The following is a 26,235-nucleotide window of genomic DNA, read 5'->3' on the forward strand; positions in this document are numbered from 1 at the left end:
AGCATATTGATTGTTTACATAGCACTAGCAGTTCCACACAGCAAAGTGACAGTCCTCTCCTCCCCCTGCCCTCCTCTTTCTTACTCTCGTCCATCTCCTTTTACTTTCCCGTCCAGCAAACAGTGTTGTCTACTCTCTTGGGTTTTCTTTATCTAGTCTTTTTCTAGCCTTGCTCCCTCTTTTTTCCTTCCTCCTCCTCTTTTTTCTTTTTTTCTTCCTCTCTTGTTTACAGGGTTGGCTGATGGCCAGGTCAGAGCCTCAACAGAGCTACGTGGCACAGAAGGCACTGTGCCACCCTATGCCAAGGTCATGCTGGGCAGCCATATTGTATTTTATGAGTAGGTGGTCTGCAGTAAGCATTAATATGGCCCATCATTGGATTTATCATCCATGGCAACAGCAGTAGATAGTGTGTAGGCAGCTTTGTGCAGTGTTAATAATCCTTCCCATTTTTTTTAATCACGAACTTACCTTTACTGGATTTACTGCACTGTTGGATAGTCTGGAGGAAGGATGTGTAGAAAAAACAGGAGTTTAAAAGCGTGGTCTTCGCGTGTCATTGTGTGTATGTAATGTGATGCAGTGTTTAGACAGAAAAAGCTACAAAGTATGTGCCATTAACAACTGTTGTGATTAGAGCATGCTCTTGGCACAGTGACTCATGGCATGTTCTGACATTCTGTGGATGCAGGCACGGGGAGTGCGCTTAATTGCTTTTACAGCCACCTGGACCGAAAGAGGCATATTTACCCTTGAGCATCCAAGGAAACCTGGGCCCATTTATGATTTATGTAAAAGGAGAAAAAAAAAATCTTTCACAAATCATTTCTAAGTTTCTGTCTGCCTTTGGCTGCTTATGTCCTGTAGGTGACCCCACTGGCTGGACCACCAGAGGGGGGAACAAGGGTGACCATCCACGGGACAAATCTTGGTCTGGCTTTCTCGGACATGGTGGACAATGTGGAGGTGGCAGGGGTGAGGTGTAACCCTGTAGAGGATGGCTACATCATTGCTGAACAGTAAGTTGCACAAACAGAATACATACTAACATTAACATGTAGAAACTGTTATGTGCTAATTTAAAACACACAAAATTCATGTAATGCTGATTTTTGAATGATTTGTATTATTTGTCCTTCAATTTAACTGAAAGCAGTTTGGAAAATGCTTGCTCCGGATTGTTCACATGGGAATTTTTACTCAGCTAATTATCCTAATTTGTAAACAACACATCTGTCTCCCAAATCCCCTGATAGAAAACTAAATACAGAGTTATAGAATAGGAGAATAAACATGCAACGATGCAGTTCCTGTTTAAAGCCATAATATGTGCATGTGACTAGAGTTTTGATACATGAAGTGTGGGGTGTTAGAGCCAACAGACTCTAGCACTATAAATGATTGTGACAAAAAGCTGCTTTCTTTGTCTTTTATCTTTGCCTTAATGAAGACTGGAGCAGGTCCAGACAGTCTGGCCTTGACATTACTGTTCTCCCTGCAGCACATGAGCCCAGTTTTCTCCCTCTCCAGCTTATCTAGTCAGCAACAATCCCATAACAGCTGTGTGTGTTTACTTCTGTTTACCTCCCTAATTGTCCCATGCTGTGCATACATAACATTTAAGCCTGTCCCATTCACCCGGAACTAATGAAACGTGGTAAACGCTTCACAACTTGCCCATCCCCTTTTTGGCTAGCCACACAGAAACCCAGTGCCTTATGGCTGTTTAACCTCCTCAGGTGATATAGCTCCTGCAAGAGCAACGCAAGGATGTACACTCATAGTGCAAAGATGCTTTACCATAAATACTGTATATAGTCTATAAGCATGTTAGATTAGACTGGATTGCCTTTGGGTATAGGGTTCTGTTAATGGCAGAAAAGTAATTCTTTAGTGATGAAAATCCTATAATAATTTTCAAAATATGCTATGCTGCAAAAATATTGAGCAAAAATACTCTGTATGGAGCTACTACAGGTTAATGATTACACCATGAAAAATCAATATGTTATAAGAAAGAAATACATCTTTAAATGAGTAACATGGCCAGTGTGAGGCCATTAATGGGTACCACAGTGACCGCATCTCCCTAAAGAAATATAATAATGTGCATGCATGTGTAGAGTTTTTTATAAAAGACAAACGCTTAAAAATGGCTCTGTTTATCATTTAGTCTTAAATTCTCCTCTTTCAGCAGAGAACAGTATAAAGTTTTAAATGCATAGAAGCACACGGAGACCAGCTGACACACACAGAGTTAGGCGTACCGGTACACACACAGGCTATCACAGTCATGGCTCTCAAAGGAGCCTTTAACCCTAATTCGTTCCCTGGCCTACTTCTGCCCTCAGAAAGAGAACAGCTCAGCATTGCACCAGTGCTGTAACTCTTGTACATTCAGTCTTATTACACTACATCTGTCACACACATATTCTACTATACATAAATGCTCAGACAAATGCAAGCGCACTGTTTATTATGTGTGTATGTGTTTTTTACTTAAGAAGCATCGTAAGTACAGTGGTGGTGATGACATACTCTCTTGACGAGGCAGTTGTAATTAAAAGTCACTATGTGCCACTTGGCTGTAGGGGACGATTTGTCAGCAGCACGCTGATCTGACAGCACTTTATTGTTTTTGGGGAATTCATTTATATGGCATGTAAAAAAAATAACCAGGGAAATTAAAAAACTAACCTCTCACCCACTTAGTCTGACTTGGCAAGGTTTGGAGTTTTCATGATGATGCTGATGCTCTGAGCTACACTTCATTCTGGACCTTTTGGAGTCATATTGGCTCGAGGTTCATTATATGCATGTCCTTATCCGACTGTTGCTGTTTGCTGTTTTGAGTCTTAATTCAGTCACCAGGTTTCTTGTGATGGACTAGACTGCATGGGACAAAGAAAATAGCATACATGTTTATATGTTTTTTATGTCATTACTTCAAAAATGTGTATAAAAGCCACTGCTGCTTTAAGAAAAGGTTTCAACTTTTGTGTGTTTCTGCAGGCTGAATCTTCATTTTTCTGTAAGCAGACCCTACTTTACATGTTTGGCCATATTGAGTCTTCGTTAGTAAGAATTCAGTTTGGAAGTAACCCTCAGGTTTTATGGGAAGAGCAGAACTCTTGTTGATGCCAAGAATATGCAATTAAATGTTCCGTTTTGAAAAGTCAAATATGCTTCTATAAATATGCAGCTTCACAAAGGACCAATAGAAAAGGCCTTCAGGTCTCTGTTTGTCTGAGGCCTATTGTGATGAATATATAAACTCTGTCAGTGTTTCAGACCTCCTTTAACCACTGTCTTCCACATAGGTCATTCAACAAGAATCATCTATTGTAATTCAGAACTGATCTGTAAAGAAACAATATGTCTGCTCTGCTTCATCTGCCTCACCACATATTCTATCTGTCTTTCCACACTGATTGCTTCTTGGACTGTATTACTCCCTGGCACCACCGATCAATACATGTCCTCGTTTTATTATGTGATTTGATCTAATCACCTGCAGTACTGGGCGACACCTGATCACATGGCATGATAAAGCTGCATTGATCCTGCTGCGTGATTTACGTTGCACGTGTCATACTGGCACAGCACCAGTGCTGTCGGGGTGCCTGGTTGTTGGTGGGAAATGTACTTCACTCAATTTGGCTGTGTAGGAGTGCCAATAGAGGAGGAGCACCAGTCTCATTTAAAGACTGCCATCGAGGGGCCCTGGTCGATGTCTGGATGTGTCCCGTAATGAAATGAATGAGAAAACAAAAGAGAACTGCTTTTAGAGATGACAATAAATCAATATTAAGCAGAGAAGTGTTTTGATTACTTTCTCCCAACTTCACTCAAGCATTCAAACATAGACAACTTTTTCAGCTTTATGGTATTTTTAAGAAAAATTGTATTCCAGTTCAAGTATTTTGCTTATAATAAAGCTCTGTTTTACTATACTATGTGTGGTAATTTTACTTATTATTACAATTTTTTTTGTATTTTGTGTCTTTTGTAGGATTGTGTGTGAGATGCATGCTGCTCCTGCAGAGAGTAGACCTGGTCCTGTCCAGCTTTGTGTTGGAGAGTGCAGACCAGAGCTCAGGGCTCGCTCCTCGCAGCTCTACTCCTTTGTGGTATGATTGCAAGTGCACTACACTGCATATTATAACACTTGACAGTAAAATGTGCTGTTATCAGTATGAAACAAACAATAGGGCTGCACAAATGTGAATGAAAATATGTTGTTAGCTCAGTTAAAAGCAATTGTTTGTGTGACCCAGGAAAATTATGTGTTGTCATAAGCTGTCATGCCTACCTACAGTGTAATTAAGCTCTGTGTATACTTACTAGCTATTTTAGATCATGGCTTTTAAAGAGGGTGTCTGGTTGAACTTGTCTTTATTGGTAAGACCATTAAGTTAATAAGTTAATATAACCTCATATACTGCTTTGACTTTGTCATGTTTTCCCTTTAGTGTTGCGAGTTAGTGTATTGAGCTGTATTATTTAAGTTAAGCATTGCACAGCAGATGGCAAAGAAATGATATACTCTAAGACTTTATAGAAGTGTTTGTGGTTTTGTATTATTGAGAGATGTTACAGTGTTGTAAGAATTGTTAAACTTCTGCGAACAGCTGGGAAATGAAAGTATTACATCAAATGTTACTGAATGGTTGGGCAGAGTCATAAGAGATAGAAGTAAAAACAGATAAAAAATAAAATTTCTGAAATACAGCAGGCAAACATTAGTTTGTCCTCATCCTAAGCGATTCACGTTTCTGTTTCCCCATCTCTGTCCCCTGCTCTCTGTCTAGCCTGCTGCTAACAGATAATGTATTTTCCCATTTGCACTCTATCACACCTTCACAATTAGCAATGCCTTAACAATGAACAGCAGCCAGTAATTACTACTTTTGTTTTCAGAGTACCTGATTTAGCATGCATCCTGGAAGTCACATTTAGCTGACAGTTTGGCTACTTTTTCTCACCAGCTGATACTCTGGGAAACAGTGGAAACTCTCAGAGAATACTTCACAGTGCATCACTTGCAGCTCCTCTGTATTATAGGCACCTAAAAAAAAATGTACAGCATCACATAAACATTCTTCAATTTTCTGGACAGGACACACTCCCTGTGTGACTGTGTTTATCAGCCAGCCAAAGAGGAGTACTGCAAGGGGACAGTGTGAATGACAGATCGTGCATTTAGTTGTTTTTAAACTGTTTTTTTTTTTTTTTTACTGTTTGTGCACGGTGAGGTGTGTGTGTTTACCTGGGTATGCGCATACAGCTGCATGTGTGTTTCTCCATATGACTGGCTGTCAGCTTGGATATTTCTCCATCTGCCTATGTGACGGCGGTCTAGCTGCCTGCTGCACTAAAATCTAGTTATTTTCAGAGTGTCTTTAAAAAGCTTCACTCAGACACAGCCCAGCAATGCACAACGCACCGGAGGAGGATCTCTCAGGGACTTCTAAGAGCTCCTGGTTTTATCCCCTTTTCTCCCACCAGCACTGCACTCTGAATAACTGTAATTTGCCGAGGATCTGTGATAAAACGTGAAGGTTTCAAGCACTACCACAGAGATGCTGCCCCTTTTACTCAACATAGCCATCTTTTAGTCTGCCTTTTGGTCTCTTCTTTGCCCTTTCTTTCTGTTCCTTCTCTCAACCTTTTATTTGCTCCATTTCTGTGTTTTGCAGACCCCAACAGTCACAGGTCTGTCCCCTAGCAGAGGTCCAGAGTCTGGGGGCACCAAGGTAACCATAATCGGAGAAAACCTTGGCGCCGGCAGCAGTGTCAACGTTCAGTTTGGAAACCAGACATGCGAGTTCTTTGGGTGAGCCTTTCCTGCTGCAACCATTTATACCATAAAAGTGCTATTAGTAGGCCATATATTTTAATTTGCTAAAACAGCCTATGTGATTGAGCTGCTGGTTGGCACGGACTATTAACGAAGAAAGGCTTTTTATTGTACTTGCACATTAGGTTGAGGTATAAATGTGAAATGTTCATATTCAATGAAGTGCAAATGAAAGGCACAAATTTAAATTTCACAGTTTAAGGCTCTGGCATTGCAATATAATATGGACATTAGGAAGTGAATCTAATCCACACCTACATTATGGGACTAAAGCGTAAAAACAAAAAAGTGAAGAATAACAGGGACATTTGTCTTTTCTGTATCTTTATGTCTTAGATTCTATTTTGCAAGACCTACACCATCTAAGCCTTTAATATACACTGATAGCATCACAATTAATTGACTATTTCTTTAACTTTTCTGGGCTGCTACATATGTCACTGTCAGAAAATGCTAGATATTTTGCATGCTGTGAGCAAATGTAAAAAAAAAAAAAAAAGCACTTGTTCCCAAGATGATGTGGATTATTCCGATTAAATAAGCTGCTGTATTTCACAGCTTTCTTGGACTTTTTTCCCTTGACATTACTTAGAAATCCCTCAGGGGAAAGCCTTGCTCTCTCCCTCTGTCAAAAACTTGTGTAAATCTTAATAAGGTTTTGATGACCTACTGCATCAAACCCTGTAATAATAGCTTCCAGAAAAAACCCTGCTGCTTCCACAGATCTTTGTTCTTTTTCATCCACCCCCACATCCTCTACCCCTTCTCATTCTTTCTTTCTATCTGTTCTGTCTGTTCTTCAGTTCTAACCCCCCACCTTTTTTCTTTAACTCACACTCTCTCAGTGTCCTTCCATCTCACTCCACCCATCCCTCCTTCCCTCTCTGTTGCTCCCATACACGTCCTCCTTCTACTTTTCACTCCTGTAGGCTTCTATTTTAAGCCTCGCCACAGTAGTCTGGCTGTAATGTTGTAAGGTTGAGGAGTCAAGCCAGTTTTAATGAGATATGGAGCTAATTACTCGTTTGTGTTTCTCCACTGTATTCCTGTCATGGGAGGGATAGGAGGATAGGGTGGAGGGCGTTCTGCTACAAGCTCGCCTTTGCAGATGAATTGGGACAAACTCAGGAGGTGGGCAGGTAGAACATGGAGGAGGGGAAAGCACAGAAGCAGATATGTCAGTGGTGAATGTGCTGTCCATTTGTTAGCTTGTATGCACAGAGTTTTGCAGTATATGCATAGAGTCTGTACTGTAGTTGTTAGACCCCTGTAGTTGTTATATTTTATCAAGGAATAGCAGGTTTATTTGTTTTAATTAGGGATCAGGGCTGGTAGTACAAAATGCAAAATATTTTCTGTTGTGGAATTGTAGATGGTGTTTTTTGCTTATCTAAATATGATCTCTATATTTATTATATCTCACAAAATACAGTAAATGACATGATGTAGCATTTAAAAGACCATCTCTAGTGTGACTAACATGACTAAAACAAATAAATACTTTTTACACTCATGTAGGTTTTCATGTATGTTCCTATTGCTCTGTACAAATTTAAATCCTCCCTTAAATCCTTCCATTAATGTTGGTACTCTGCTTCACTTGTAGGCGGACCATGACAGAGATAGTCTGCTACTCTGCCCCATCCTTGTCTGGTGTTGGCCCAGTGCAGATCAGCGTGAGCGTGGATTATGCTCAAATCAGGGAGAGCCTCACCTTTGAGTACATAGAAGACCCCACTGTACAGCGCATTGAACCAGATTGGAGCATTGCAAGGTAAAGTGGCTTGCCATAGACAGCACCACACACATTGTACATGCCAAATGTTGTTTTATCAACATCCTCACTGTGTCTGTCCTGAGAGACAAGGATTTCCATCCCCCATCCAGGGCTTTACCTCACTGGCAGAGGCTAGTAGCAATAACCAGAGCCTAGTCAATATTGCACTTTCAATTACTGTTCACTTCTCTTCCAATTGCTCTGGATCTGATAGAACTGCCGCAGCTCACAGATTGGAAAGGATGGAAACAGATGAGATTGAAATTCTTCTTCCGAATGCAGCGTTGATCCATCTGTTGAACATCTTTGGCAGATAGATACACATACTCCATACACTATTAATTAAAAGGAGAGAGATGAAGATGAGATGGTGGCTTAGTAGAACAATGTGCTATCAGAGATGTGAATTTGCAACAGTTGGCATGGGCTTAGAGATGAACTGCAGGGGATACTACAGCAGAAGGTGATGGCCCAGAGGGAAAAGAGGGTGGAAATGAAGCCATTCAGAGACATGGAGGGACGACATATCGGTCATCTTTCTTTTCATCAATACTTTGTATGTATCATAGAAAGAGAGAAACAATTGAATATTAATTTCGTCATACAGCTAAAGTAATTCTTATTTAACTAACACAATGTGACCTGACCCCCATCTTCTCAGAAACTGAGACTCTTGGCAGGCAGATTGATACTGTATTTAGACAGAGAGAGAGCAGGAACGGTCAGTATATGAGTTTGCAGTAGCTGAGGATGTAATTTAATGAGCCCTTAGACACCACAAGATCTATTTACAGTAACTCATGCTCCACAGTACTACGGTGAACCCATAGCCTGATGGCACATACCTATCCAACATTTATTACTGCAACATTTCCTGCTTGGCATCTTTATTCAGCACGCAACATTGATGGACACAACAGCAAAAACAACAAACATCAACAGCAACCCAAACAGCTGCAGGGAGAGCAGCGCATCTAACAGTTTCCCTCCTGCTTTCTGCTGCCATGTTATCAAGCCCAGGACTGCCACTGCATCCTTTATGTGCTTCAGCTGCCTTGGTATTTCAAACAAATCTGCATCAGTTGATTGTAGTCAGGGAAGGCAGTTAAAAAGCATCTCTAATCATCCTCCACTCCAAAGACTATTTTCTCCCAAAAGAAACTGATGATGAGAGTTGATTGGGTGAACATTTTGAAGAGGTACACCAGGGTTAGAAAGTTTAGTTAAAAATTGCCTTCAGACTATTTTCTCTTTTTTCTTTCTTACTGTTTTCCTTGTTTCTTTCCTCTTGTGTTTTAAAACAAGATCAGGCAGAATGAAATTAAGATAGCACTTCAAAAATATGATTATTCCAACCTGTGGAATAAACTGTTCACATTTGATTTTTTCTTCAGTGGCCACACTCCACTGATGGTGACCGGGACCAATCTGGACGTGGTTCAGGAGCCCAGGATCCGAGTAAAATATGCTGGCCGAGAGTCTGTCAATGTAAGAACCACAAATCAAATCTGTCTTAACCACAGAACTATCACTGTACAGTATGTGAACTAGAAAATGCTCTTAGTAAACCCACACCATAGACATGCTGGATACTGTATGCCAACTAGGCTATGCCTGACTCAGTAAATACTGCTGTAAATGCAAACTAATTGATATTTAACTTGGATGAAAAGATTCTATCTTTACTATCCGCCTCTCCAGCTCCCTATTCTTTCCTAACTTTATTTTAAAACCAGTCCAACTAGCATTTGATCAATGCAGCTGGCAGTGAGAGTGGTCTGCATATGGTTTTTAATTAAGAGTTGACTCTTTGTTTTCTTAAAGTTACATCTCAGCATCCTCCCCTGGTGCCCACATGCTAAGCCCTGTTGTATTTATTGCTTGATTTGTTTAAAGGAAAACAAGGTTTTCAAACTATATAGACATACAGTACTTCTGCGGTAGTGGAACTTGCTGGAGAACATTGGAGCTAGAGAAGGGGTGTGGGCAGGTCAGTGGGGAGCTGGGGGAGAATGTTGCAGGTGTGCATGATCAGGGGCAAGGAAACTACTAATGGCTTTCAATGGAAGATTAACTGCGGTCAGAAGTCTTTGGTCAGCATAAAGAGCCCTTGTATAATCAAAGTCTTGGCTGTGGGAAATCGTTACAAATTGCATTTGAGCCCCTGTCCTGGGGGTTTATGTTTAATTAAGAGGATGGGATTTTCTCTCTGTGGTCTGGTGCAGGGGGGCAAATGAATGGACTAAAAAGAAGCAGGAAGGATACGGAGTAAGAAGAATCAGTGAGGAGAATGGGTAAAAGAATAGTGCTCTGGGACTTAAAGTACTTCCAAAGAACTTTTTAGTGGAACCAGCTATACACAACAGCAAAACGATCCATATCTGTGGAGGTCATTTTGCATTAAGGAATTTAGATTTTCTTCATCCCAACACTGGTAGTCATCAGCATAATCCAAATATATATGGTTATCCACTGCTTTAATGTATCACAAGGCTCTAGTTTGCAGAGCTACACGGAGCCTAAATCTTCCATTTCATTTAGAGAATTTCAGAAAATGCATACACACAGATTTGTCTCTAAATGTCTTCTTCTACTCTGCAATTCCAACTCCCAGTACCTGACATTAGAAGTCTAAAATTGGCCTTAAGTGTCTGACTTGCTTAGTGAATGTTCCTTTTCTAAAAACTATTACCCTGCCCTGGGCTTCTTGTGCTACAGTGTTTCCCTAAAAGATCTTTGTAAGTTATAAAAGCCTAGTAATTACAAGTAAAAGACAGGTCTTTTCTGTTTTATGTTTTGAGAAGAGAAAAAAAAAACACTTAATGAGTGAGACTCCTGCAGGCCCAGTAAAATGAGTTTGTGGCTGCCATGCTGTCTGATTTGTCAGTTCTCTCGGCTTTGAAAGAGAATGGTTTTTCTCCGCCCAGCCTCGTCCCTTCCAACTCCCCACATTTCGCAAAAAACGACCATCTCGCTGTCTTGATTGCAGCCAGAGAAAACTAATTTCTATTAAATGCTGAGGTTACAATTGTATGGCCTTCACCCCCTCTCCCCCTCTCTCTAGCCCTTTTTGTCACTGGAGGAGGGCAAACAGCAGAGCTGCCTATAGCAATAAGAGCTGCTGTCTGTCAGTCAGCTTTCAAATGATCACCTGTCTTGCACTAAATTGCTTCTCTTCTCTCCCTCACTAGTGTTACCAGCACAGAGGCACAAAGAAAGTGGGACATAAAAAAAGAGACAATTTTCTTTCTGAAATGCTCTGTGTCTGTCACTAGATTCACAATTGAAACAGTTATCATAATCTTGATTAAAGCTAAAAGGGTTATTTTCGAGCTCCAGAACATTTCCATGTCACAGAAAGATCTCATCTGCTGCATTTGCCACACTTAAGACCTCACACATCAGGTGCATTTGCAGCTGCTGCTTGTTATAGACTGTGTTCAGCCTGAACATGCCTGTCTCAGGCCTGTCTTCAAAACCAATCAGGCTGGTTGTCTGAGAAGGACGCTGATCAATACCATAAGCAATGAAAATGGACACTCATACCTTACAATTTACATGTGAATTTAATATTTCTAAACTGTTTGCATGTGTATTACAAGGACATAAATCTCATCTGTACAGCATCAGCATCATGAGTGGCTCATTGACTCGCGGTAGCATCTTGAGTGTCCAAAATTAGTTTCCTTTTTGCCGTCTCTGTGTAGCTTCGGTATTGACTTTAACAGACTTGTTAATGCATGAAGCAGTAAAGTAATGGAGAATGTTTGAAATTAGTCACACCCTCATCACAAGACATCCCACATGAGCTTTTCTTTTGTTTTTTTTTTGTTTTTTTGTTTTGTTTGTTTTTGTTTTTTTTTTTTCATTTCCAGCACAGCACACATCTTAGAGGAAAATGAAACAGCTGGCTGTGGCTTTGCACTAGCATAAATACCACGCAGTCCTTGTGTGGATGAATCACAGCTGAAGTTAGAAATAGTGCCAGTGCTAGCAGTTAGCTAGAACAGCACACAGGAAGGAAAACAGAGAGTGTGGGAGTAATAAAGCACAAGAACCGCACATTCAGTGAGTAGCTGTTGAATTTTAGCCTCCAGATGACCTTTGACTCTGTGACCCACCACATTTCTCCTACGCACATGTCCAGCACCAGCCTATCTCTTTTTCTTTCTCTCTCACTACTGCCCTGGCCAGAGACCTTTGAATGGTTGAGTGGGCACTTGCAGCACAGTAGATCATGGTAATGTATTCAGCCAGAGGGGCTGGAGTATTACTGCCTTAAAACACCCTGGCTCCATCCAATACTGGAGAAAGGAGACAGATGAGGCCAAGTTTCCAATTATTTTCTCTATCTGTTGACCTCAGTTCACTTTATCAATGCTGAACAATGTGTATCTTCTGTCTCCACCTAGCCTAAAGGAATGGATGTAGCCAACGATTATATAGCCTGTATTTGGCAATATATGAAGTATATTTTGTGATGATATTTTATGTACAAGTGATACGTAAAGCTACATGTTGTAGCATTCTGCTGAGAAGTAGAGTGGTAGAAAATAATCTTATAATTCAATTGAGTATTTCAAAATCCAATAATCCAATAATCCTTATAATTCCTTTTGTAGTGTAAACAGAATGTACTATGTTTTCATAAACAAGAACTTAATATCCATCTATGGAAAGGCAGAAGTCATGCAAAGGTGTCATGGTGTTTTGAAATAAAGCCATTTATTTCCCCCGCCCACTGAAGAAGTCAAATACCCCCTTTTCTTTATCAAATCCCACAATGCCCCATTTACCCATCACTATTTACTTACCCATTGCTTTGGATTTACACACGTCACACTCGCTGCCACGCAGCCTGAAAAACATCCCACATGATAGCAGCAGTTTTCTATCCTGACAGGATTCAATGAAGGAGAGGATTTATTTTTTAAAAAAAAGAGAGCGAGAGAAAGGAGAGAAAGCGAGGACAGTCTAGAAAAAAACCCACAGTATCCATCTGAGACAGAGCAGATGGTAGTCAGAGCTGTAGTTGACTTGCAAATGCCTCGCCGTTCCAGCGTGACAGTCACAAGGATGCTGCCGGAGCATCTGGGCCTGTCTATATAACCTGTCACCATGCCAACAAGAGGGAAGCATCCATATCAAACTTAACTTGAGCTCTTTTATCAAATAAACCTTTTAATGTCTATATACTGATGATTATATGGGCAAAATTAAAAAATAAATTAAAAAAAAAAAATTCTTCCAAATTGCTATATGTACATTATGGGAAACACAAAACTGTTCAAATTTGATTAATTGCTGTACTTCTAGCTTATAGTGAATGGTGTGACCATGCATTGTAAAAAAAAAAACAGCTTCTGTAACGGTTTTCAGAAACTCTCATCACTTCCTGCAATTTCTCAGTGGTTAATTTCACAGAGCCTACACTTGGTGAAAGTATGTCAGGATCTCTATCTGGTTGTGCTATCTATTTTTAAAAGGCCTTATCTTTTTGCTCTTGTCATGCACTGCTACTGTGGCTTATAAAGTGGGAATTCAAAAGAAAAATGTCACAAGATTGGGGAAAGCTGCAACAGAGCTTTCAGGCCTTGTAATGCAGCTCCAGACTGGCGGTGCTGTATATGCTGCTGTGATATCTGCAATGTTTGAATCCTGTTTTTTTCATCCAATAACTGGATTTTTCATTGATTTACAGGGCGCTAACTTACAGTTGAAAAGGTGATACAGTTAGTCAATTATTCAATTGGGCAATTGATAATAAAACAGAAACTATTTTAATTTAATCAATTTATTGTAATTTTTCAAACAAAAACACTAAACATTATTTTGTTTTTAGCTCCTCAAAATATAAGGAGTTGCATTTCTTTTGTAAACTGCAATGTAAACTGTTTATCTTTGGGTTTTGTGTTGTTTTATTACATTTGATAGGCAAAATGACTAATCATTCTAAAATAAAAATATAATGATAATGATAATTCTTATCATCATCATCATCATCATCATCAATATCATCAACAGCAAGAGTTTAGGTGCTAATTAAACCTCTTTATAGATACAGACACACATTCCAAACCGAAAACCTAGATATTTATATTCATGCTGTATATGGTGGACGCACACATACACTCACTGTATCAAAAAGGTATGTAGGTAAGGAGACCAACATCTTCTTTCTGCTCCATGCTGGCGAAATACAGTTGGTGTAGGCTTCACAGAATACGTTTGCATCGATCTCCCTGGCTTGCTCCGGAGCAGCAGACAACAGACAGGAAGTATGGTACTCACTAGCATTCACCAGCTTTGATGATATTTACCTCTAATTAAGTTTCTTCTCTAGAGAGAGAGCTGCGAGGGAGTGAAAGGAGATAAAAAAAAAAAAAAACCCTTTCTGAGCAGAGGGCCGTGCAGCAATCAATCCTCTCTCCCCTTGCTTCTAGAGTTGAGCCAGGGAGGATGGATGGAAGACAGGTCTCTCATCTGGGCAAACTGGAGAGAAGTAATAAAAGAGCCATAGCTCAACCTCCACCTGAGGAAACAGAGGAGCAGTGCCGCCATCCTTCCTAGTTGTTGTCCTCCAGTGTTTTTCAGTAAAGCAGAAGCAGCAATTTATTTTCGATTTTATGGAGGCTTCCTCTCCAGTAAAGATGGATTTAATGACAGCCATTAAATCCTTTTCTCTGAAAAGAATTAGGACTTTATATACCAATTATTAGGCTGGTGAGTTCCCTGCAGAGTTTGTGCTGATGCCAGTGTGTTTCGGTTAAGATCACATTTTGGGTTATAACAAACAGAGGGCTTGGTGTTTTATTTTGAAGCCAGAGAAAAAGAAAGTCTCAGATGATTCAGGGTGACTGAATCACATATTTTGCTTCTTTCAGAGAGCTCAGGCTTTTATAGCATGATGTGTTGAGATTTTATCCCTGACTAATTTTCCTAGGTGTGTAAGGTGTTGAATACCACCAGTATGAGCTGCTTCGCTCCCTCCCTGATGGCAGAGTACCATCCAGGTTTGGACACGGTAAAACACGCAGACGAGTTTGGTTTCATCTTCAACAATGTCCAGGCACTGTTGGTCTACAACAACACCAACCTCCTCTACTACCCAAACCCTTATTTTGAGCCCCTCAGCACCACTGGTGTCCTGGAGCAAAAGCCTGGCTCACCCATCATTCTCAAGGTACAGGAAATATCGATTATTTTGTATTACTATGTATCTAAAATCAAAAAATGTACCATCATTGCTACTTTCTCTGGATTTTTGTGTGAGCTTACATTGTAACTGGAAGAAAAATATACAGTATTTTATTGTTCTGGTTGTCAGCTCTTAATGCTACAGTGAAAAATATCATTGTTTGATATCTGTGTGGAATCATATTTGGCCCCAGCTGTGCCACAACCAAGATATCTAATTCACAGTGTATTTAGGTGACAACATTGGCTTTTTGCGTTTAAAAAAATTTGTGTGATCTTCAGTGAGCCATGTGTTTGTGTGTTTGAGTTTTTCTACTAATTTCACCCCCCCCCCCCCGTCCATCTGCGCATGCCCACAGGGCAGAAACCTGGTTCCCCCAGCATCAGGAGGGGTGAAGCTTAACTACACTGTACTAATTGGAGAGACTCCCTGCTCTGTCACTGTGTCAGAGAGCCAGTTGCTGTGTGAGCCACCCAATCTCACCGGACAATACAAAGTCATGGTCAGTACAGCCAGTGGTCTGTCTGCTTTTATGTGTTTGTCAGTGTCTCTCTTCCCTAACTTCACTCTCACCCTGCATTTGTGATTTCCTCTCTGCAATAGTTGGCATCTGAACTCCATTACTCATGCTCTCATTATTGTTCATGCAGCTGAAGGAAAGGGGTCAAAGGGAGAACAGCATGAGTGTGCTCTACCTGTCAAAAGGTTCTGCCAGAATCCGCTGCAATTATTTTTTATTTGCCTACTCACTTATTGAGTGCAAGCCCCAGACTATTTACCTCTCAACATCAGTGTGAAGGTGTCCACATGTTTGCACTCAAAATCACTTTCAACACACAATATTTAACTGTTTGGGCAGGATATTTAAGACTTGACTAAAACATTGTTATATATCAATTATCATATGTTATATATGTGATAGATCTTGAAGCCACTAAACCAATTTAGTTGAAAATTAAACAAAGAATACGTCTTAACATTAATATTTTAGTTTTAAGAATCTTCTACACTATACTGGGTAGTATTGGGGGTACTCTTTATACAATCAGGGCAAAAAATGATTGTGTTTTTGTGTCTACAGGTACAGGTTGGTGGTCTGCACGTCTCTCCTGGTGCTGTCCACATCATGTCAGACAGCCTGCTCACCCTTCCAGCCATTGTCAGCATTGCGGCCGGTGGAGGCCTCCTCCTCATCATCGTCATCCTCGTCCTCATTGCCTACAAGAGGAAGTCACGTGAGAATGATCTCACCCTCAAGCGCTTACAGATGCAAATGGACAACCTGGAGTCACGAGTTGCCCTAGAGTGCAAGGAAGGTTAGTATTTGAATAGTACAGTCAGCATACAAACCAAGTACAGATCTATGTATTAAAAGTTTGACTTCAGATTGTAGAGCCAGGGTGATTATAGGTCTGTTTTGCTTGAAATACCCACCTACATGCAGGTAATTTTAGAAGATGCTCTGTTGTGCACATAGCTGAATGGAGCTGTAATGTAAATGCAACTTGTGCCTCCTCTAATCACATAACAGACAAAATCTGTAATTGTGCATATAATACAGGAAGTAAATTAAATATATCCAAATCTGGGTCAGTGACACATCTTGGGTGTAAATCTCACTACACAGATTCAGTCAGTTGGTCATGCATGTGGCCCATCTCATCACATAGTGAATCCTTGCAACTTTCAAGTTTACATGCTGTGTACATCCCAGTGAGACACAGATTATGTTTAGCATATTTTAGTCACATCTAATTCCATGTTTATGGTTTTATGCAGTGTAACTGCGTGTTAGTGTGTGAATGACGGCACAGTAGTACATCTGAACTTCTGCCGCATGGGAGGACCACAGAATAACCTCAGTCCGACCTCCAGCTACCACGCTAAACAATGGTTCATCTGTTCCATATGAGTGCATTTAAATAAACACTTAGCCCGGGTCATTAAGTGAGGTTTCTGTTTGACAATGTTTATGGGATTTCGTCAGCCAGAGAGGGCCTTATTGCAGCCATCCCTGGTCAGCTATCCCACTGTTGTTCAGCAGTGGAAAAAAATCTTATTTCTGCAACCTTTCAGAGTGGTCAAATGACGGACAGGCCAGACAGAAGGACGGGCAAGAAGGTAGACAGAGCAGGCAAAAAAGTCAGTGATCAGTCACGCATAGATAGCCTTGGGAAAGGAGAAGATTAATGTTTTAACCATTAACAGTGTACTGCCCCACAGGGTGGATTTAGATGGGTACATGGGTTCCACCTTATTAGTATATACTGTACCGTCCATGTGTGCCTGAAAGCCTGTGTATTGGTGTGTAAACCCAGGAGTCACAGGGGGCTCGGGGCCAGGGGCCAGGAGGTGAGGGTTAAGACTAGTTGGAGATGGCAGAGTTTTGAGGAGGGTGTTAGGGGACTACTGCTGCTCCTGTGATAGGCTGCAGTCGGGGAGACTCCCCAAGGCCGGTGAAGCAAAGCAACAGAGCCGTGGGCCTGAACAGGAGTCAGTCAGGATGGAGCCAATTAACTAGTGCTCACCTGCAGTCTCACACTGAGATGGCACACACTCTTTGGGGCCTTAGCTACAGCCAATTTACTGGCTGGTAGATAAAAAGTGCTGTGTGTGTGTGTATGTGTGTCTTGAGTGAGTTCTGTATTTTGTAAGGGAAGGATGTGAAGTATTGAGTTTCTCTGACTTGAAGAGTATCTTGGGCTTTAACTGTCAGCTTCATCATGATGGTAGTAAACACCATGAAGATTAGAAGGATTCACATATTCAATCCTCAGGGATTAAAGAACGGTTTCAGTCTTATGCTGCATGTCTCAAGTATTCCCTCCACCTGGTCTCTCTTTTTTGTCTTTCCTTTCTCCCAGCCTTTGCTGAACTACAGACAGACATCAATGAGCTGACCAGTGACCTGGACAGAGCTGGAATCCCTCATCTAGACTATAGGACATACGCCATGAGGGTCCTCTTCCCGGGCATAGAGGATCATCCTGTCCTCAGAGAACTGGAGGTACAGTAGTGAGAGACAACAGTGTAAGGAGGAAAGAAAGAGACAAAGTGTGGAGCTGAGACAAAAGCAGCAACTGTGTTCAGAAAGGGCAACAGAAAGTCAAAGTGAGGTAAAAAGAGAGATAGGGAGAGTGGTGTTTGCCCTTACCACTCCTCCTGCAGGGTAACCTCCATAAGCAGCAAAGTGCTTGAGGGGGAAAGGATACCAATGTGCCACTTATCCTTTCTACCCTCTGGTCTCACACACACAGAGACATAAAACTGATCATGCTGGGCAGCATACACTCATACACACATATACACTTCACATGCAAGCTCCCTCATGGACTCAGCGTACTAGCACATGGCTATTTCATCCACCAGTGGCTGCAGTATGAAGGGTAATGAACTGAGTAATTCCCAGTCTTTGGACACTGCTGTGAGGTACTCCTTTGAGGGAAAACTGGCTGGTTAACACTTTTTGCACTTCTTCTTGGAGCCAGAGTAGTCCTGGGAAATGAGTTTTTTTATGTATTGTACATGGAACAGTGTCCATTATCAGGGATAAAGAGATCATGATAAAGGCCCACCTTTTTATCTGATAGGAAGGGTGTGATTGGTTTATGAGGAGTGGCTATGGGTGGTGCTTAAGACCAGACTAGTATGCTAACATCAAAAGCTCTTCACTTCTCGGTTCAGTGATATTTCTTTAACTGCACACGCAAGGCATTTTGTGTGTGACCCAAGTAAAACTACTGATAAACATTAACATGCATTCAAGCATCGACATAGAAAGTGAGTTTTGTCACTTTGGGATTGTCTTACCCAGGAAGTTATTTGACATTTTGACTTGAAAGTGACCCTGTAACTCAGGGTACAATGGCTTTTAACAGACCCAGCTCAATAATTGATTCGATCTTCTCAGTTACTCACCATGAGTGGAAACCTCTGTCTGTCTGCCTAAAGTGAAACATGAGTGAGGTTTTTGGTGCCTTTGGAAAAATCTTTATTTTGTGTGAGAAAAAAAACAAACAATAGAATCAGTACTTTTCAAGACATTGCAGGATAATATTTAATATTGAGATTAGTGCTGCAAACGTCATACCTTAACATACGTTGTTCCTTCTGCCTATTCTGTCAAGGTGTCAGGTAATGGCCAGCAGAATGTGGAGAAGGCCCTAAAGGTGTTTGGCCAGCTCATCAACAACAAAGTGTTCCTGCTCACTTTCATCCGAACACTGGAAATGCAGCGTTCTTTCTCCATGAGGGACCGTGGAAACGTGGCCTCACTTATCATGACGGCCCTACAGGGGCGTCTGGAGTACGCCACTGATGTCCTTAAACACCTGCTCTCTGACCTCATTGACCGCAATCTGGAGAGCAAGAACCATCCCAAACTGCTCCTGCGCAGGTAACACTCAATGGGTTGAGACAAAATAGGAAAACAACTCTACAAGGACTTTCTTCTGTTGCTCTCTGCGACATTTGAAAGTAATTTATCATTTGTATAAATTAAACTTCATGAATTAGGTTACATTTGAACGTCCCCCAAAAGCTTTCAGTGAAGAAAACAAAGAAAAAATGGATTTCACATTAATGCCCCTGTTTTGACTTTTAAATTATTAAAAAGATGAGAGAAAAATTAATTAACATAAAAAACAGAACCTCTTTAATATTACATATGATCATGAAGAAAACCTATTCCACAGTTATAATGTGTGTTTTACAGAACAGTTTCAGATGTTTGATTAATTTGAGTCTAAAGAATAAGATATATAATATAAGATATTACTGTAAAGCCGTTCATTTGGGCTTTTTGCCTACAGGAGAGCTATGCAGATATAGTAGCAATAACATAGTACTCATTTTAAAACATGTAAAGGAGTGCAGAGCTGTAGGAGGATGTACATATAAACAGATGGGAATGGATTGTATTATTATCTCTGTGTTCCTCCCCATTATTCCTGTGGATGGAGTAATTCTGGTTTTCCCACCGTGTTGTTATGCAGACGTTTCACAGAATAAGGCTTCTAATAAGTTCCACAGTAGGCCCACAGTATGCTGTGATAAATGCTATGAAGTCTTCATGTCAGGAGAAAGATCTGAATGCTTTGCATAATTTCACCTTCTCTCTCAGGCTCCATCTATCCTTCTGCTCTCTTTTTCATTGCCAGTGTCAGTCTCACTTATCCTCCAGGCTCGGACTCATAAAACATTCAGACATAACTTTTTTTTTCCTCTGAGTGTCTCCAGTGTATATTGTTTTCCAGGGGAGCTGGGATGATGTGCTAAAACATTAAACACCTACACATCCTCACCCAAGTATCCTCACCTGCTTTGGTAGCTTTGTAAGTATAGAAACAGGTTAAAGGACTGACAAAGAATAGAGAGTTACAGAATGCACAAGGCAAAGTCTCTGTGAACACGATTCCTGAAAGCCTCACTGCTCCGTGAATGAATTTGTTTATGTTTACATGACTAATAATCATAGGCAGTGAGAGTAGTCAGATTCATTCTGATAATAATGTTCCCTTAGTGTGTGTATTTGAAAAATCCACATTAATAGTCAGGGTAAATAACTGCTAGACAGATAAAACGGTGCAGAGGATCATACAGAAAAAAAGATGGAAAGACAGAGAAGTGGACTAAAGTGACACAGTATCAAACAGACTTGGGTTAAGCTGTTATTTCACATGACAGCAGGGTCCCACGTCACCTCTAAGTTTTCATTATCCTCTCTTTTCAGCAGCACAGTGGTACATAATCTTCAGGTCCCGCCGTTACAGCCTGGAGGGCTAAATGTCCTATAGTTTTTACATTTCACTCCCTGTTTCTCTGAAGAATTTAAGGGATTATCAATTTGACACGGTTCTTTTCTGTTGTCTTCCTCATCGCCTATTTAGAGAAAAGCAGCTGTCAAGCCAGCCAGCTGATTCACACACGCATAAACAGGGCTTACACACACGACACACATGATAGTCAAATTGAACACGTCTCTAAGCAGTAATTGTGTTTGTTCAGGGTGTAGAGTAAGGCTGCTGGGCTGTGCTTTGTTGCCATTTTCTCATTTAGTTGTCTTTTCTATCACCTTTCCTCAGTCTATTATCATATATAACAGGGTAGTGAAACGCTCTATTATGTTGGCTGAGACCCACCTCTGTTTTCAGCTATTAATGAATTAGCAGCATGTAAAGAGTTCCTTATGCTTTTTTATGGTGTCCAAATGCATCTGTGTGGGTATGGTATGTGCTTGTGTGCGTTGACTGTATTACTTTAAGTAAATTAGCAGAAATCACTCTGAATGTTGTTCTAAATTAATTATTAGTGAGATCCACATAAGAAAGAGCTGACAGGAAGCAGCTGAAGGTTAGCCAACCCTCTACCTGTCCTCATTTATATTAAAAGTGCTCACCTGAAGAGCTTTGTTTTCCCACTCAGCTGATAATCAGAAGGGGAAATTTAATGTAAAGAATAAGATTCACAATAATTTGTCTGTCAACAAAAGTCTTAAGTCCAAACCAACATGTCTGTTGTTCTCACTGAAGAAGCTGGGAGTTTTGGTGCTCATGCGACACTGTTGTGTCTGTGTTCATCATAATGATGGATGATGTCGACCAGTATGTAATAGTCTGCCACATTTGTGCTGTTGGAATAGTTTTAGGTCAACAATGGGCATCTCTGCCATAGAGGAATTAACTGTCAGACTTTGGCTATGCAGAAAAGGCATTGCCTCTAAACTCATTTTCAGATGAACATTAACGCTGCCTGTCACCATCTCAGTATGCCTCCAACATACTGGACCTTTTCTTATATATTCTTCTCACATACTCTGTCTCTCACTTGGCAGATTAACTCCTGATAGTAATTTTTCATATTTGTGTGTTTAACTGCTGTACAGGCTATTCTTAATTAGGATTTATCTTATATTGGTCTGCAGTCACTAACCTCTTATCATACACATTGATCAAACTTTTTTTGTTTAGCACTTTGCGTATAGGTTAATGCATTTCACAGTGGTTTACGGATGACTGACAAGCTGATAAGACAGAACAATTGTAAACATACTGTACTCTGTTTTCTATTATGCTCAGCCAAGTGCTAGAACCCATTTTACCATCCATCATGCCAGTCCAGAGAAAGTAAAGCATGGCATGTACAGTATCTTGCCTTTATGTAGCTGAGATATAATATCCCCAGTCAGCTAAGATCCCGGAATCACATCTAAAGTGTGCACTCATGCTCTTCTGAGGTGTGTTTTTCAAAGAAACTCTGGTCCCTTTGGTATTTAAAGATTTGAGATGCTTTTGTCTTGATATGGAAAGATTCTAGCTCACAGACACTTACATTCTCCTAAAAGCTTTTTGAAAGCAATACCTAAGCTTTGACAATGTTTTTGATTTCCTCACTATCCAGTGCGCTAAGTGAAAGTAATGCTGCACATCGTGGTATTTGGATTGTGTTGTGCACCACTGTTGAAATATGTTCTTGCACCCACTTTCTGTCGTTCTCTCTCTCCATGCGCTACCTCTCCAGTGCTCATCTCTGTCCTCCCTCTCCCCTTGTGTATGTTGTTGTTTCACACCATTGTCCTTCCTTTCTGTGTGTCCTTTATTATTGAAACTAATGTTTGATGCCCTCCTCACCAGAACATCCTAGAATAGCCACCCACTTCTTTTTTTACTTCAACGCTATTCACCAATCCCTCTATTTTCTCCTTAGGTTTTTTCACAGCCACCCTCTTTACACACTTTCTTCCTTTCTCTTCCTTATAATGTTCCTTTAATGGAACCACAGAACATTGCTTCTATCACCCTGAGACTTTTCAATCTTGTATTATTTTTCTCCTCAGCGTTTTTGTAATGAGATTTCCGCCCATGCAGAGCAATGGAGTACAGCATTATTGAGAGAGAGAGAGTATTGTGTTTGGCATTAGTTTCGTTGAAAGACATTCCACTGCCTGCTACTATAGCCCAATCCCCCCCACCACCCAAACTGCCATTAGGAGACCATAGACGAGGGGATGCAGGGCCCCTCTTAAACACTATGTGGCATAATGAAATTCTGATGTTCATTAATTAAACTCAATTAATAGAAAGAGGGAAGTGGAGGCAGATGAGGAGGAGGACAAGAAGGAAAAGAGGAGGAGAACAAAGTGCATCTACCACCCCCTGACATTCAAAAGAAGAGATATTATGGGGAGGTCAGCACAGCCCCTGCACAAAAGGCTTTATTTAACTTCCTTCTTCGGGACTTGCTGTGCTTGAGAGGGGCGCATGGCAAGTGTTGTGGGGGGGGGGTTTAAAGAGGAGTGAATATTTGTTGAAGAAGAAGGGCAATTACAGAGGGATTTGTCCCAAAAATCCACAATATATTTAGGTTTATTCAGCGTGAAAATACAGCCTTGGGCACTCATTGTGGGTCCTTATTATGTTATATTTCTTATGCAGCTTTGCAAGGTTGAGCTTGTGAATACTGCATGTGTGTTTTCCTTTCTTTATGTATGCCACCTGTGTTTTTGTATATGTTGGAATGACAAACAGGAGGATGCAGTCTCTGACACACACAGACAGAAACATATACTTCTTTTCTGCTTTCCGGCAATGTTTACTTTCTCATCCTGTAGCTGAAACTGGCTGAACTAATCTACAAACTGGCACATCACACTTGAAATAGGTTGTCACCCAGCCCTCCATCCTTTCAACAATCTACCAACGCATCTCACTCAATCTAAAATTAATGGGACAAAAAGAATGACTGACTTTTTCTTGTCTCAGTTACTAAAATGTTAGCTGTTGTAACCTCCCCTGGTTCAGACAATCCTTCTGGGACTTTTTTTTTCAGTCCCACACTCTTGCTTATAGCCCTCAAACACGACTTAACACAATTATCTCCATAATAGTCATAATCTCCCTTCAGGTCCATTCAGAGCCTGAATAGGTATAATCATACCGAGCACTATTTAGCTCTGAGGAGACGGAAGCTTTCTAGCTTGTCTTTAATACCTGGCTGCTTCAATTCCTGCTAATCCCCAGTTCAGCACAGTGCGCTGTAAGGCCCCTCTATCATATCCACCAGAGTAATCACAGTAATTTCCTGCTACATTAAGAGGGTCATTTTTTTTTCAATGCATTCCTGTTTAAATTGGCAACGCTCGTGTACAAGCTAACGGAGACTCATTCATGGCCAGGTGACAATCACAAGCTGTCACACTCTTACAAACAGTAGTGCAATCTATAGAGTACCTCACCATGGCATGTTAACTTGTAATTAGCGTGTATATCAGCTTTGTCAGAGGTAGCAGGAATAATGGCAATGATAATGGTGTGAACCAAAGGCTGGCTGGTAGAAAAATCCATTTCGAATCCAAAGCAGCAGTTGTTTTTGTAAGGTAGCTTTTTTTTTTTTTACATTCTGTCTGCATGCAGGCTTGTGCAGCAGTCAAACGGAGATGCCAACAGAGCAGAGTGTTTTTACAAGATGAGCTGGGAGCGTGTTGTTGCTCTTCACCTCAGGTGCTTGTCCACATGAGCTGCACAGAACTAGCCCCTTTCATCTGTGCTTCATACTCATTAACAAGTCCCGCCTGACTGTTTGGCATTCTCTCTCTTTTTTTAAGTCTAACTTCTGTTTTAGTGTTCTGTGATGGTGCTAATGAGGCAGAGGAAGGATGTTTGTCTGGCATTCAAAGAAACATATGAGTATAACCATAAAAGTGGTACAGTATACATAGTCCTCTCCTGTGCTTTTGGGTAGAAATACTGGCGAGGTCATTGCACACTTGCGGCTTTTCATGCCCAATCAAGCCCAGCAGCAAGCTGTACCTCCATGTGTGACTGGGAAGGGAGAGGAGGTAGGGGAGAGAGGAAATGAGAGGGGAGGAGATCGTTTTGGCTGTGATCAGGCGTTACCTGGCTGTGACAGTGCTCGTCTCTCTCAACAGCTGAGGCTTGTCACAGCTGCTGATGTCCTGCTGTGTTCAACCACACGTGAATATGCACACACACACACACACACACACACACACACACACGGTCACACTCACATCAATGCTTACTCTGTAGGCCTACTCTTTTTAACATGGGCACACACACAAACTATGCGTACACACAGATGCCCTCTGCTCTTTTCACCCAGAGACCACAGTGTTTCAGCCAGTACATCAGCAAGATGTTGAGATGACCGCCTAAATCTTGCATATATTCTAATCATCTAATGTTTTATTATTTAAAATTTTTAAGAGAAAGGGCAGAGTTAAACTAAGTTTTTTTTCTGTTGTTTTTTTTTCTGTAATTGCAGAACAGAGTCAGTTGCAGAGAAGATGCTCACAAACTGGTTTGCCTTCCTCCTTTACAAATTTCTCAAGGTTAGTGCACCAAGCAACACAGTGTGCATGTTTGTATAGGTAATATTTACACATACAAGTATAAATTTATGTTGTGTATCTTAGAAAATTAAGCTTCTAAATTACATGTGTGATTGCACATTATCAGATATGTGTCTCCAGTCTAGTAAATTTTTAATTTTATACTTTAAGGTTCTCCTGCGTGAATCTGCTGATCTGTCTGTTTGTATATTTGTTTGCAGGAGTGTGCTGGGGAGCCTCTGTTCATGCTGTACTGCGCAATCAAGCAGCAGATGGAAAAGGGGCCCATTGATGCCATCACTGGAGAGGCTCGCTATTCCTTGAGTGAAGACAAGCTCATCCGCCAGCAGATTGAGTACAAAACCCTGGTACATCACACTCCATGACACACGCAAGATATTTGCACAAGAGCTCAAAGATATACAAAAACAATACAGGCACACCCATGTTGTGTCTACTGTACCATGCATGTAGCTCTTTACTCAAAGATTCCTTGCTTTTAGTCAAAATGCTGCCAGGCTGAGACAGGCACAAAAGCCCACACACTTATTTCTTTGCAATTTAAGTAAACAACTGGAAATTGCAACATGCAATTTTCACAAGGTGTTTCTCAACTTCACTTCTATGTCATTGAGTTTTCATGATAGACCATTTTTAGATGACATTCAGTGCCTGTGTTGGATTTCTCCTTCCTATGTGGGAATAAAATTAACTAATGAATCCCACAGGCTCCAGTGTTGGTCCAACATCAGGGTAGGCAGCTGTGGAGATTGGAACACACCAAACAGAGCCTTCTACACATACACATACATGCACACATAGAAAAAAACACCCACACAGCCAGCATGTGACATGACAATGCTCTGATTGCCCTGACTGGGAATTTGGCTCATTACGTGCTAATACCCCGGCAGAGCTGGAAATTGGTGTCCCGCCGAAGGTGTGAAATTAGATTTCAGGATGCCAGAGAGAGAGGAAATGGTTTTTCAAAGCTCCTGCTATGCTCCAAGGAGACTCTAATGTGGGCAAAGCCTCAAGCTGGACCCAGGTCC

General features: G+C 40.9%; 1 protein-coding gene across 1 annotated transcript in view; it reads left to right on the top strand.

The window, feature by feature from the left end:
• The window catches only part of plxna2 (plexin A2), a 154,902-nt gene that overhangs the window by 111,069 nt on the left and 17,598 nt on the right, over positions 1-26,235 (top strand). Inside the window, exons 13-24 of the mRNA XM_026333736.1 lie at positions 868-1,019; positions 4,013-4,130; positions 5,700-5,836; positions 7,467-7,634; positions 9,032-9,125; positions 14,581-14,820; positions 15,194-15,337; positions 15,917-16,151; positions 17,700-17,842; positions 18,963-19,231; positions 25,117-25,183; positions 25,405-25,551. Of these exons, the coding sequence (XP_026189521.1) occupies positions 868-1,019; positions 4,013-4,130; positions 5,700-5,836; positions 7,467-7,634; positions 9,032-9,125; positions 14,581-14,820; positions 15,194-15,337; positions 15,917-16,151; positions 17,700-17,842; positions 18,963-19,231; positions 25,117-25,183; positions 25,405-25,551 (1,914 nt within the window). The remainder of the gene's footprint in view (positions 1-867; positions 1,020-4,012; positions 4,131-5,699; positions 5,837-7,466; positions 7,635-9,031; positions 9,126-14,580; positions 14,821-15,193; positions 15,338-15,916; positions 16,152-17,699; positions 17,843-18,962; positions 19,232-25,116; positions 25,184-25,404; positions 25,552-26,235) is intronic.

The sequence above is a fragment of the Mastacembelus armatus genome, chromosome 7, assembly GCF_900324485.2.
Source record: "Mastacembelus armatus chromosome 7, fMasArm1.2, whole genome shotgun sequence".
Taxonomy (NCBI): domain Eukaryota; kingdom Metazoa; phylum Chordata; class Actinopteri; order Synbranchiformes; family Mastacembelidae; genus Mastacembelus; species Mastacembelus armatus.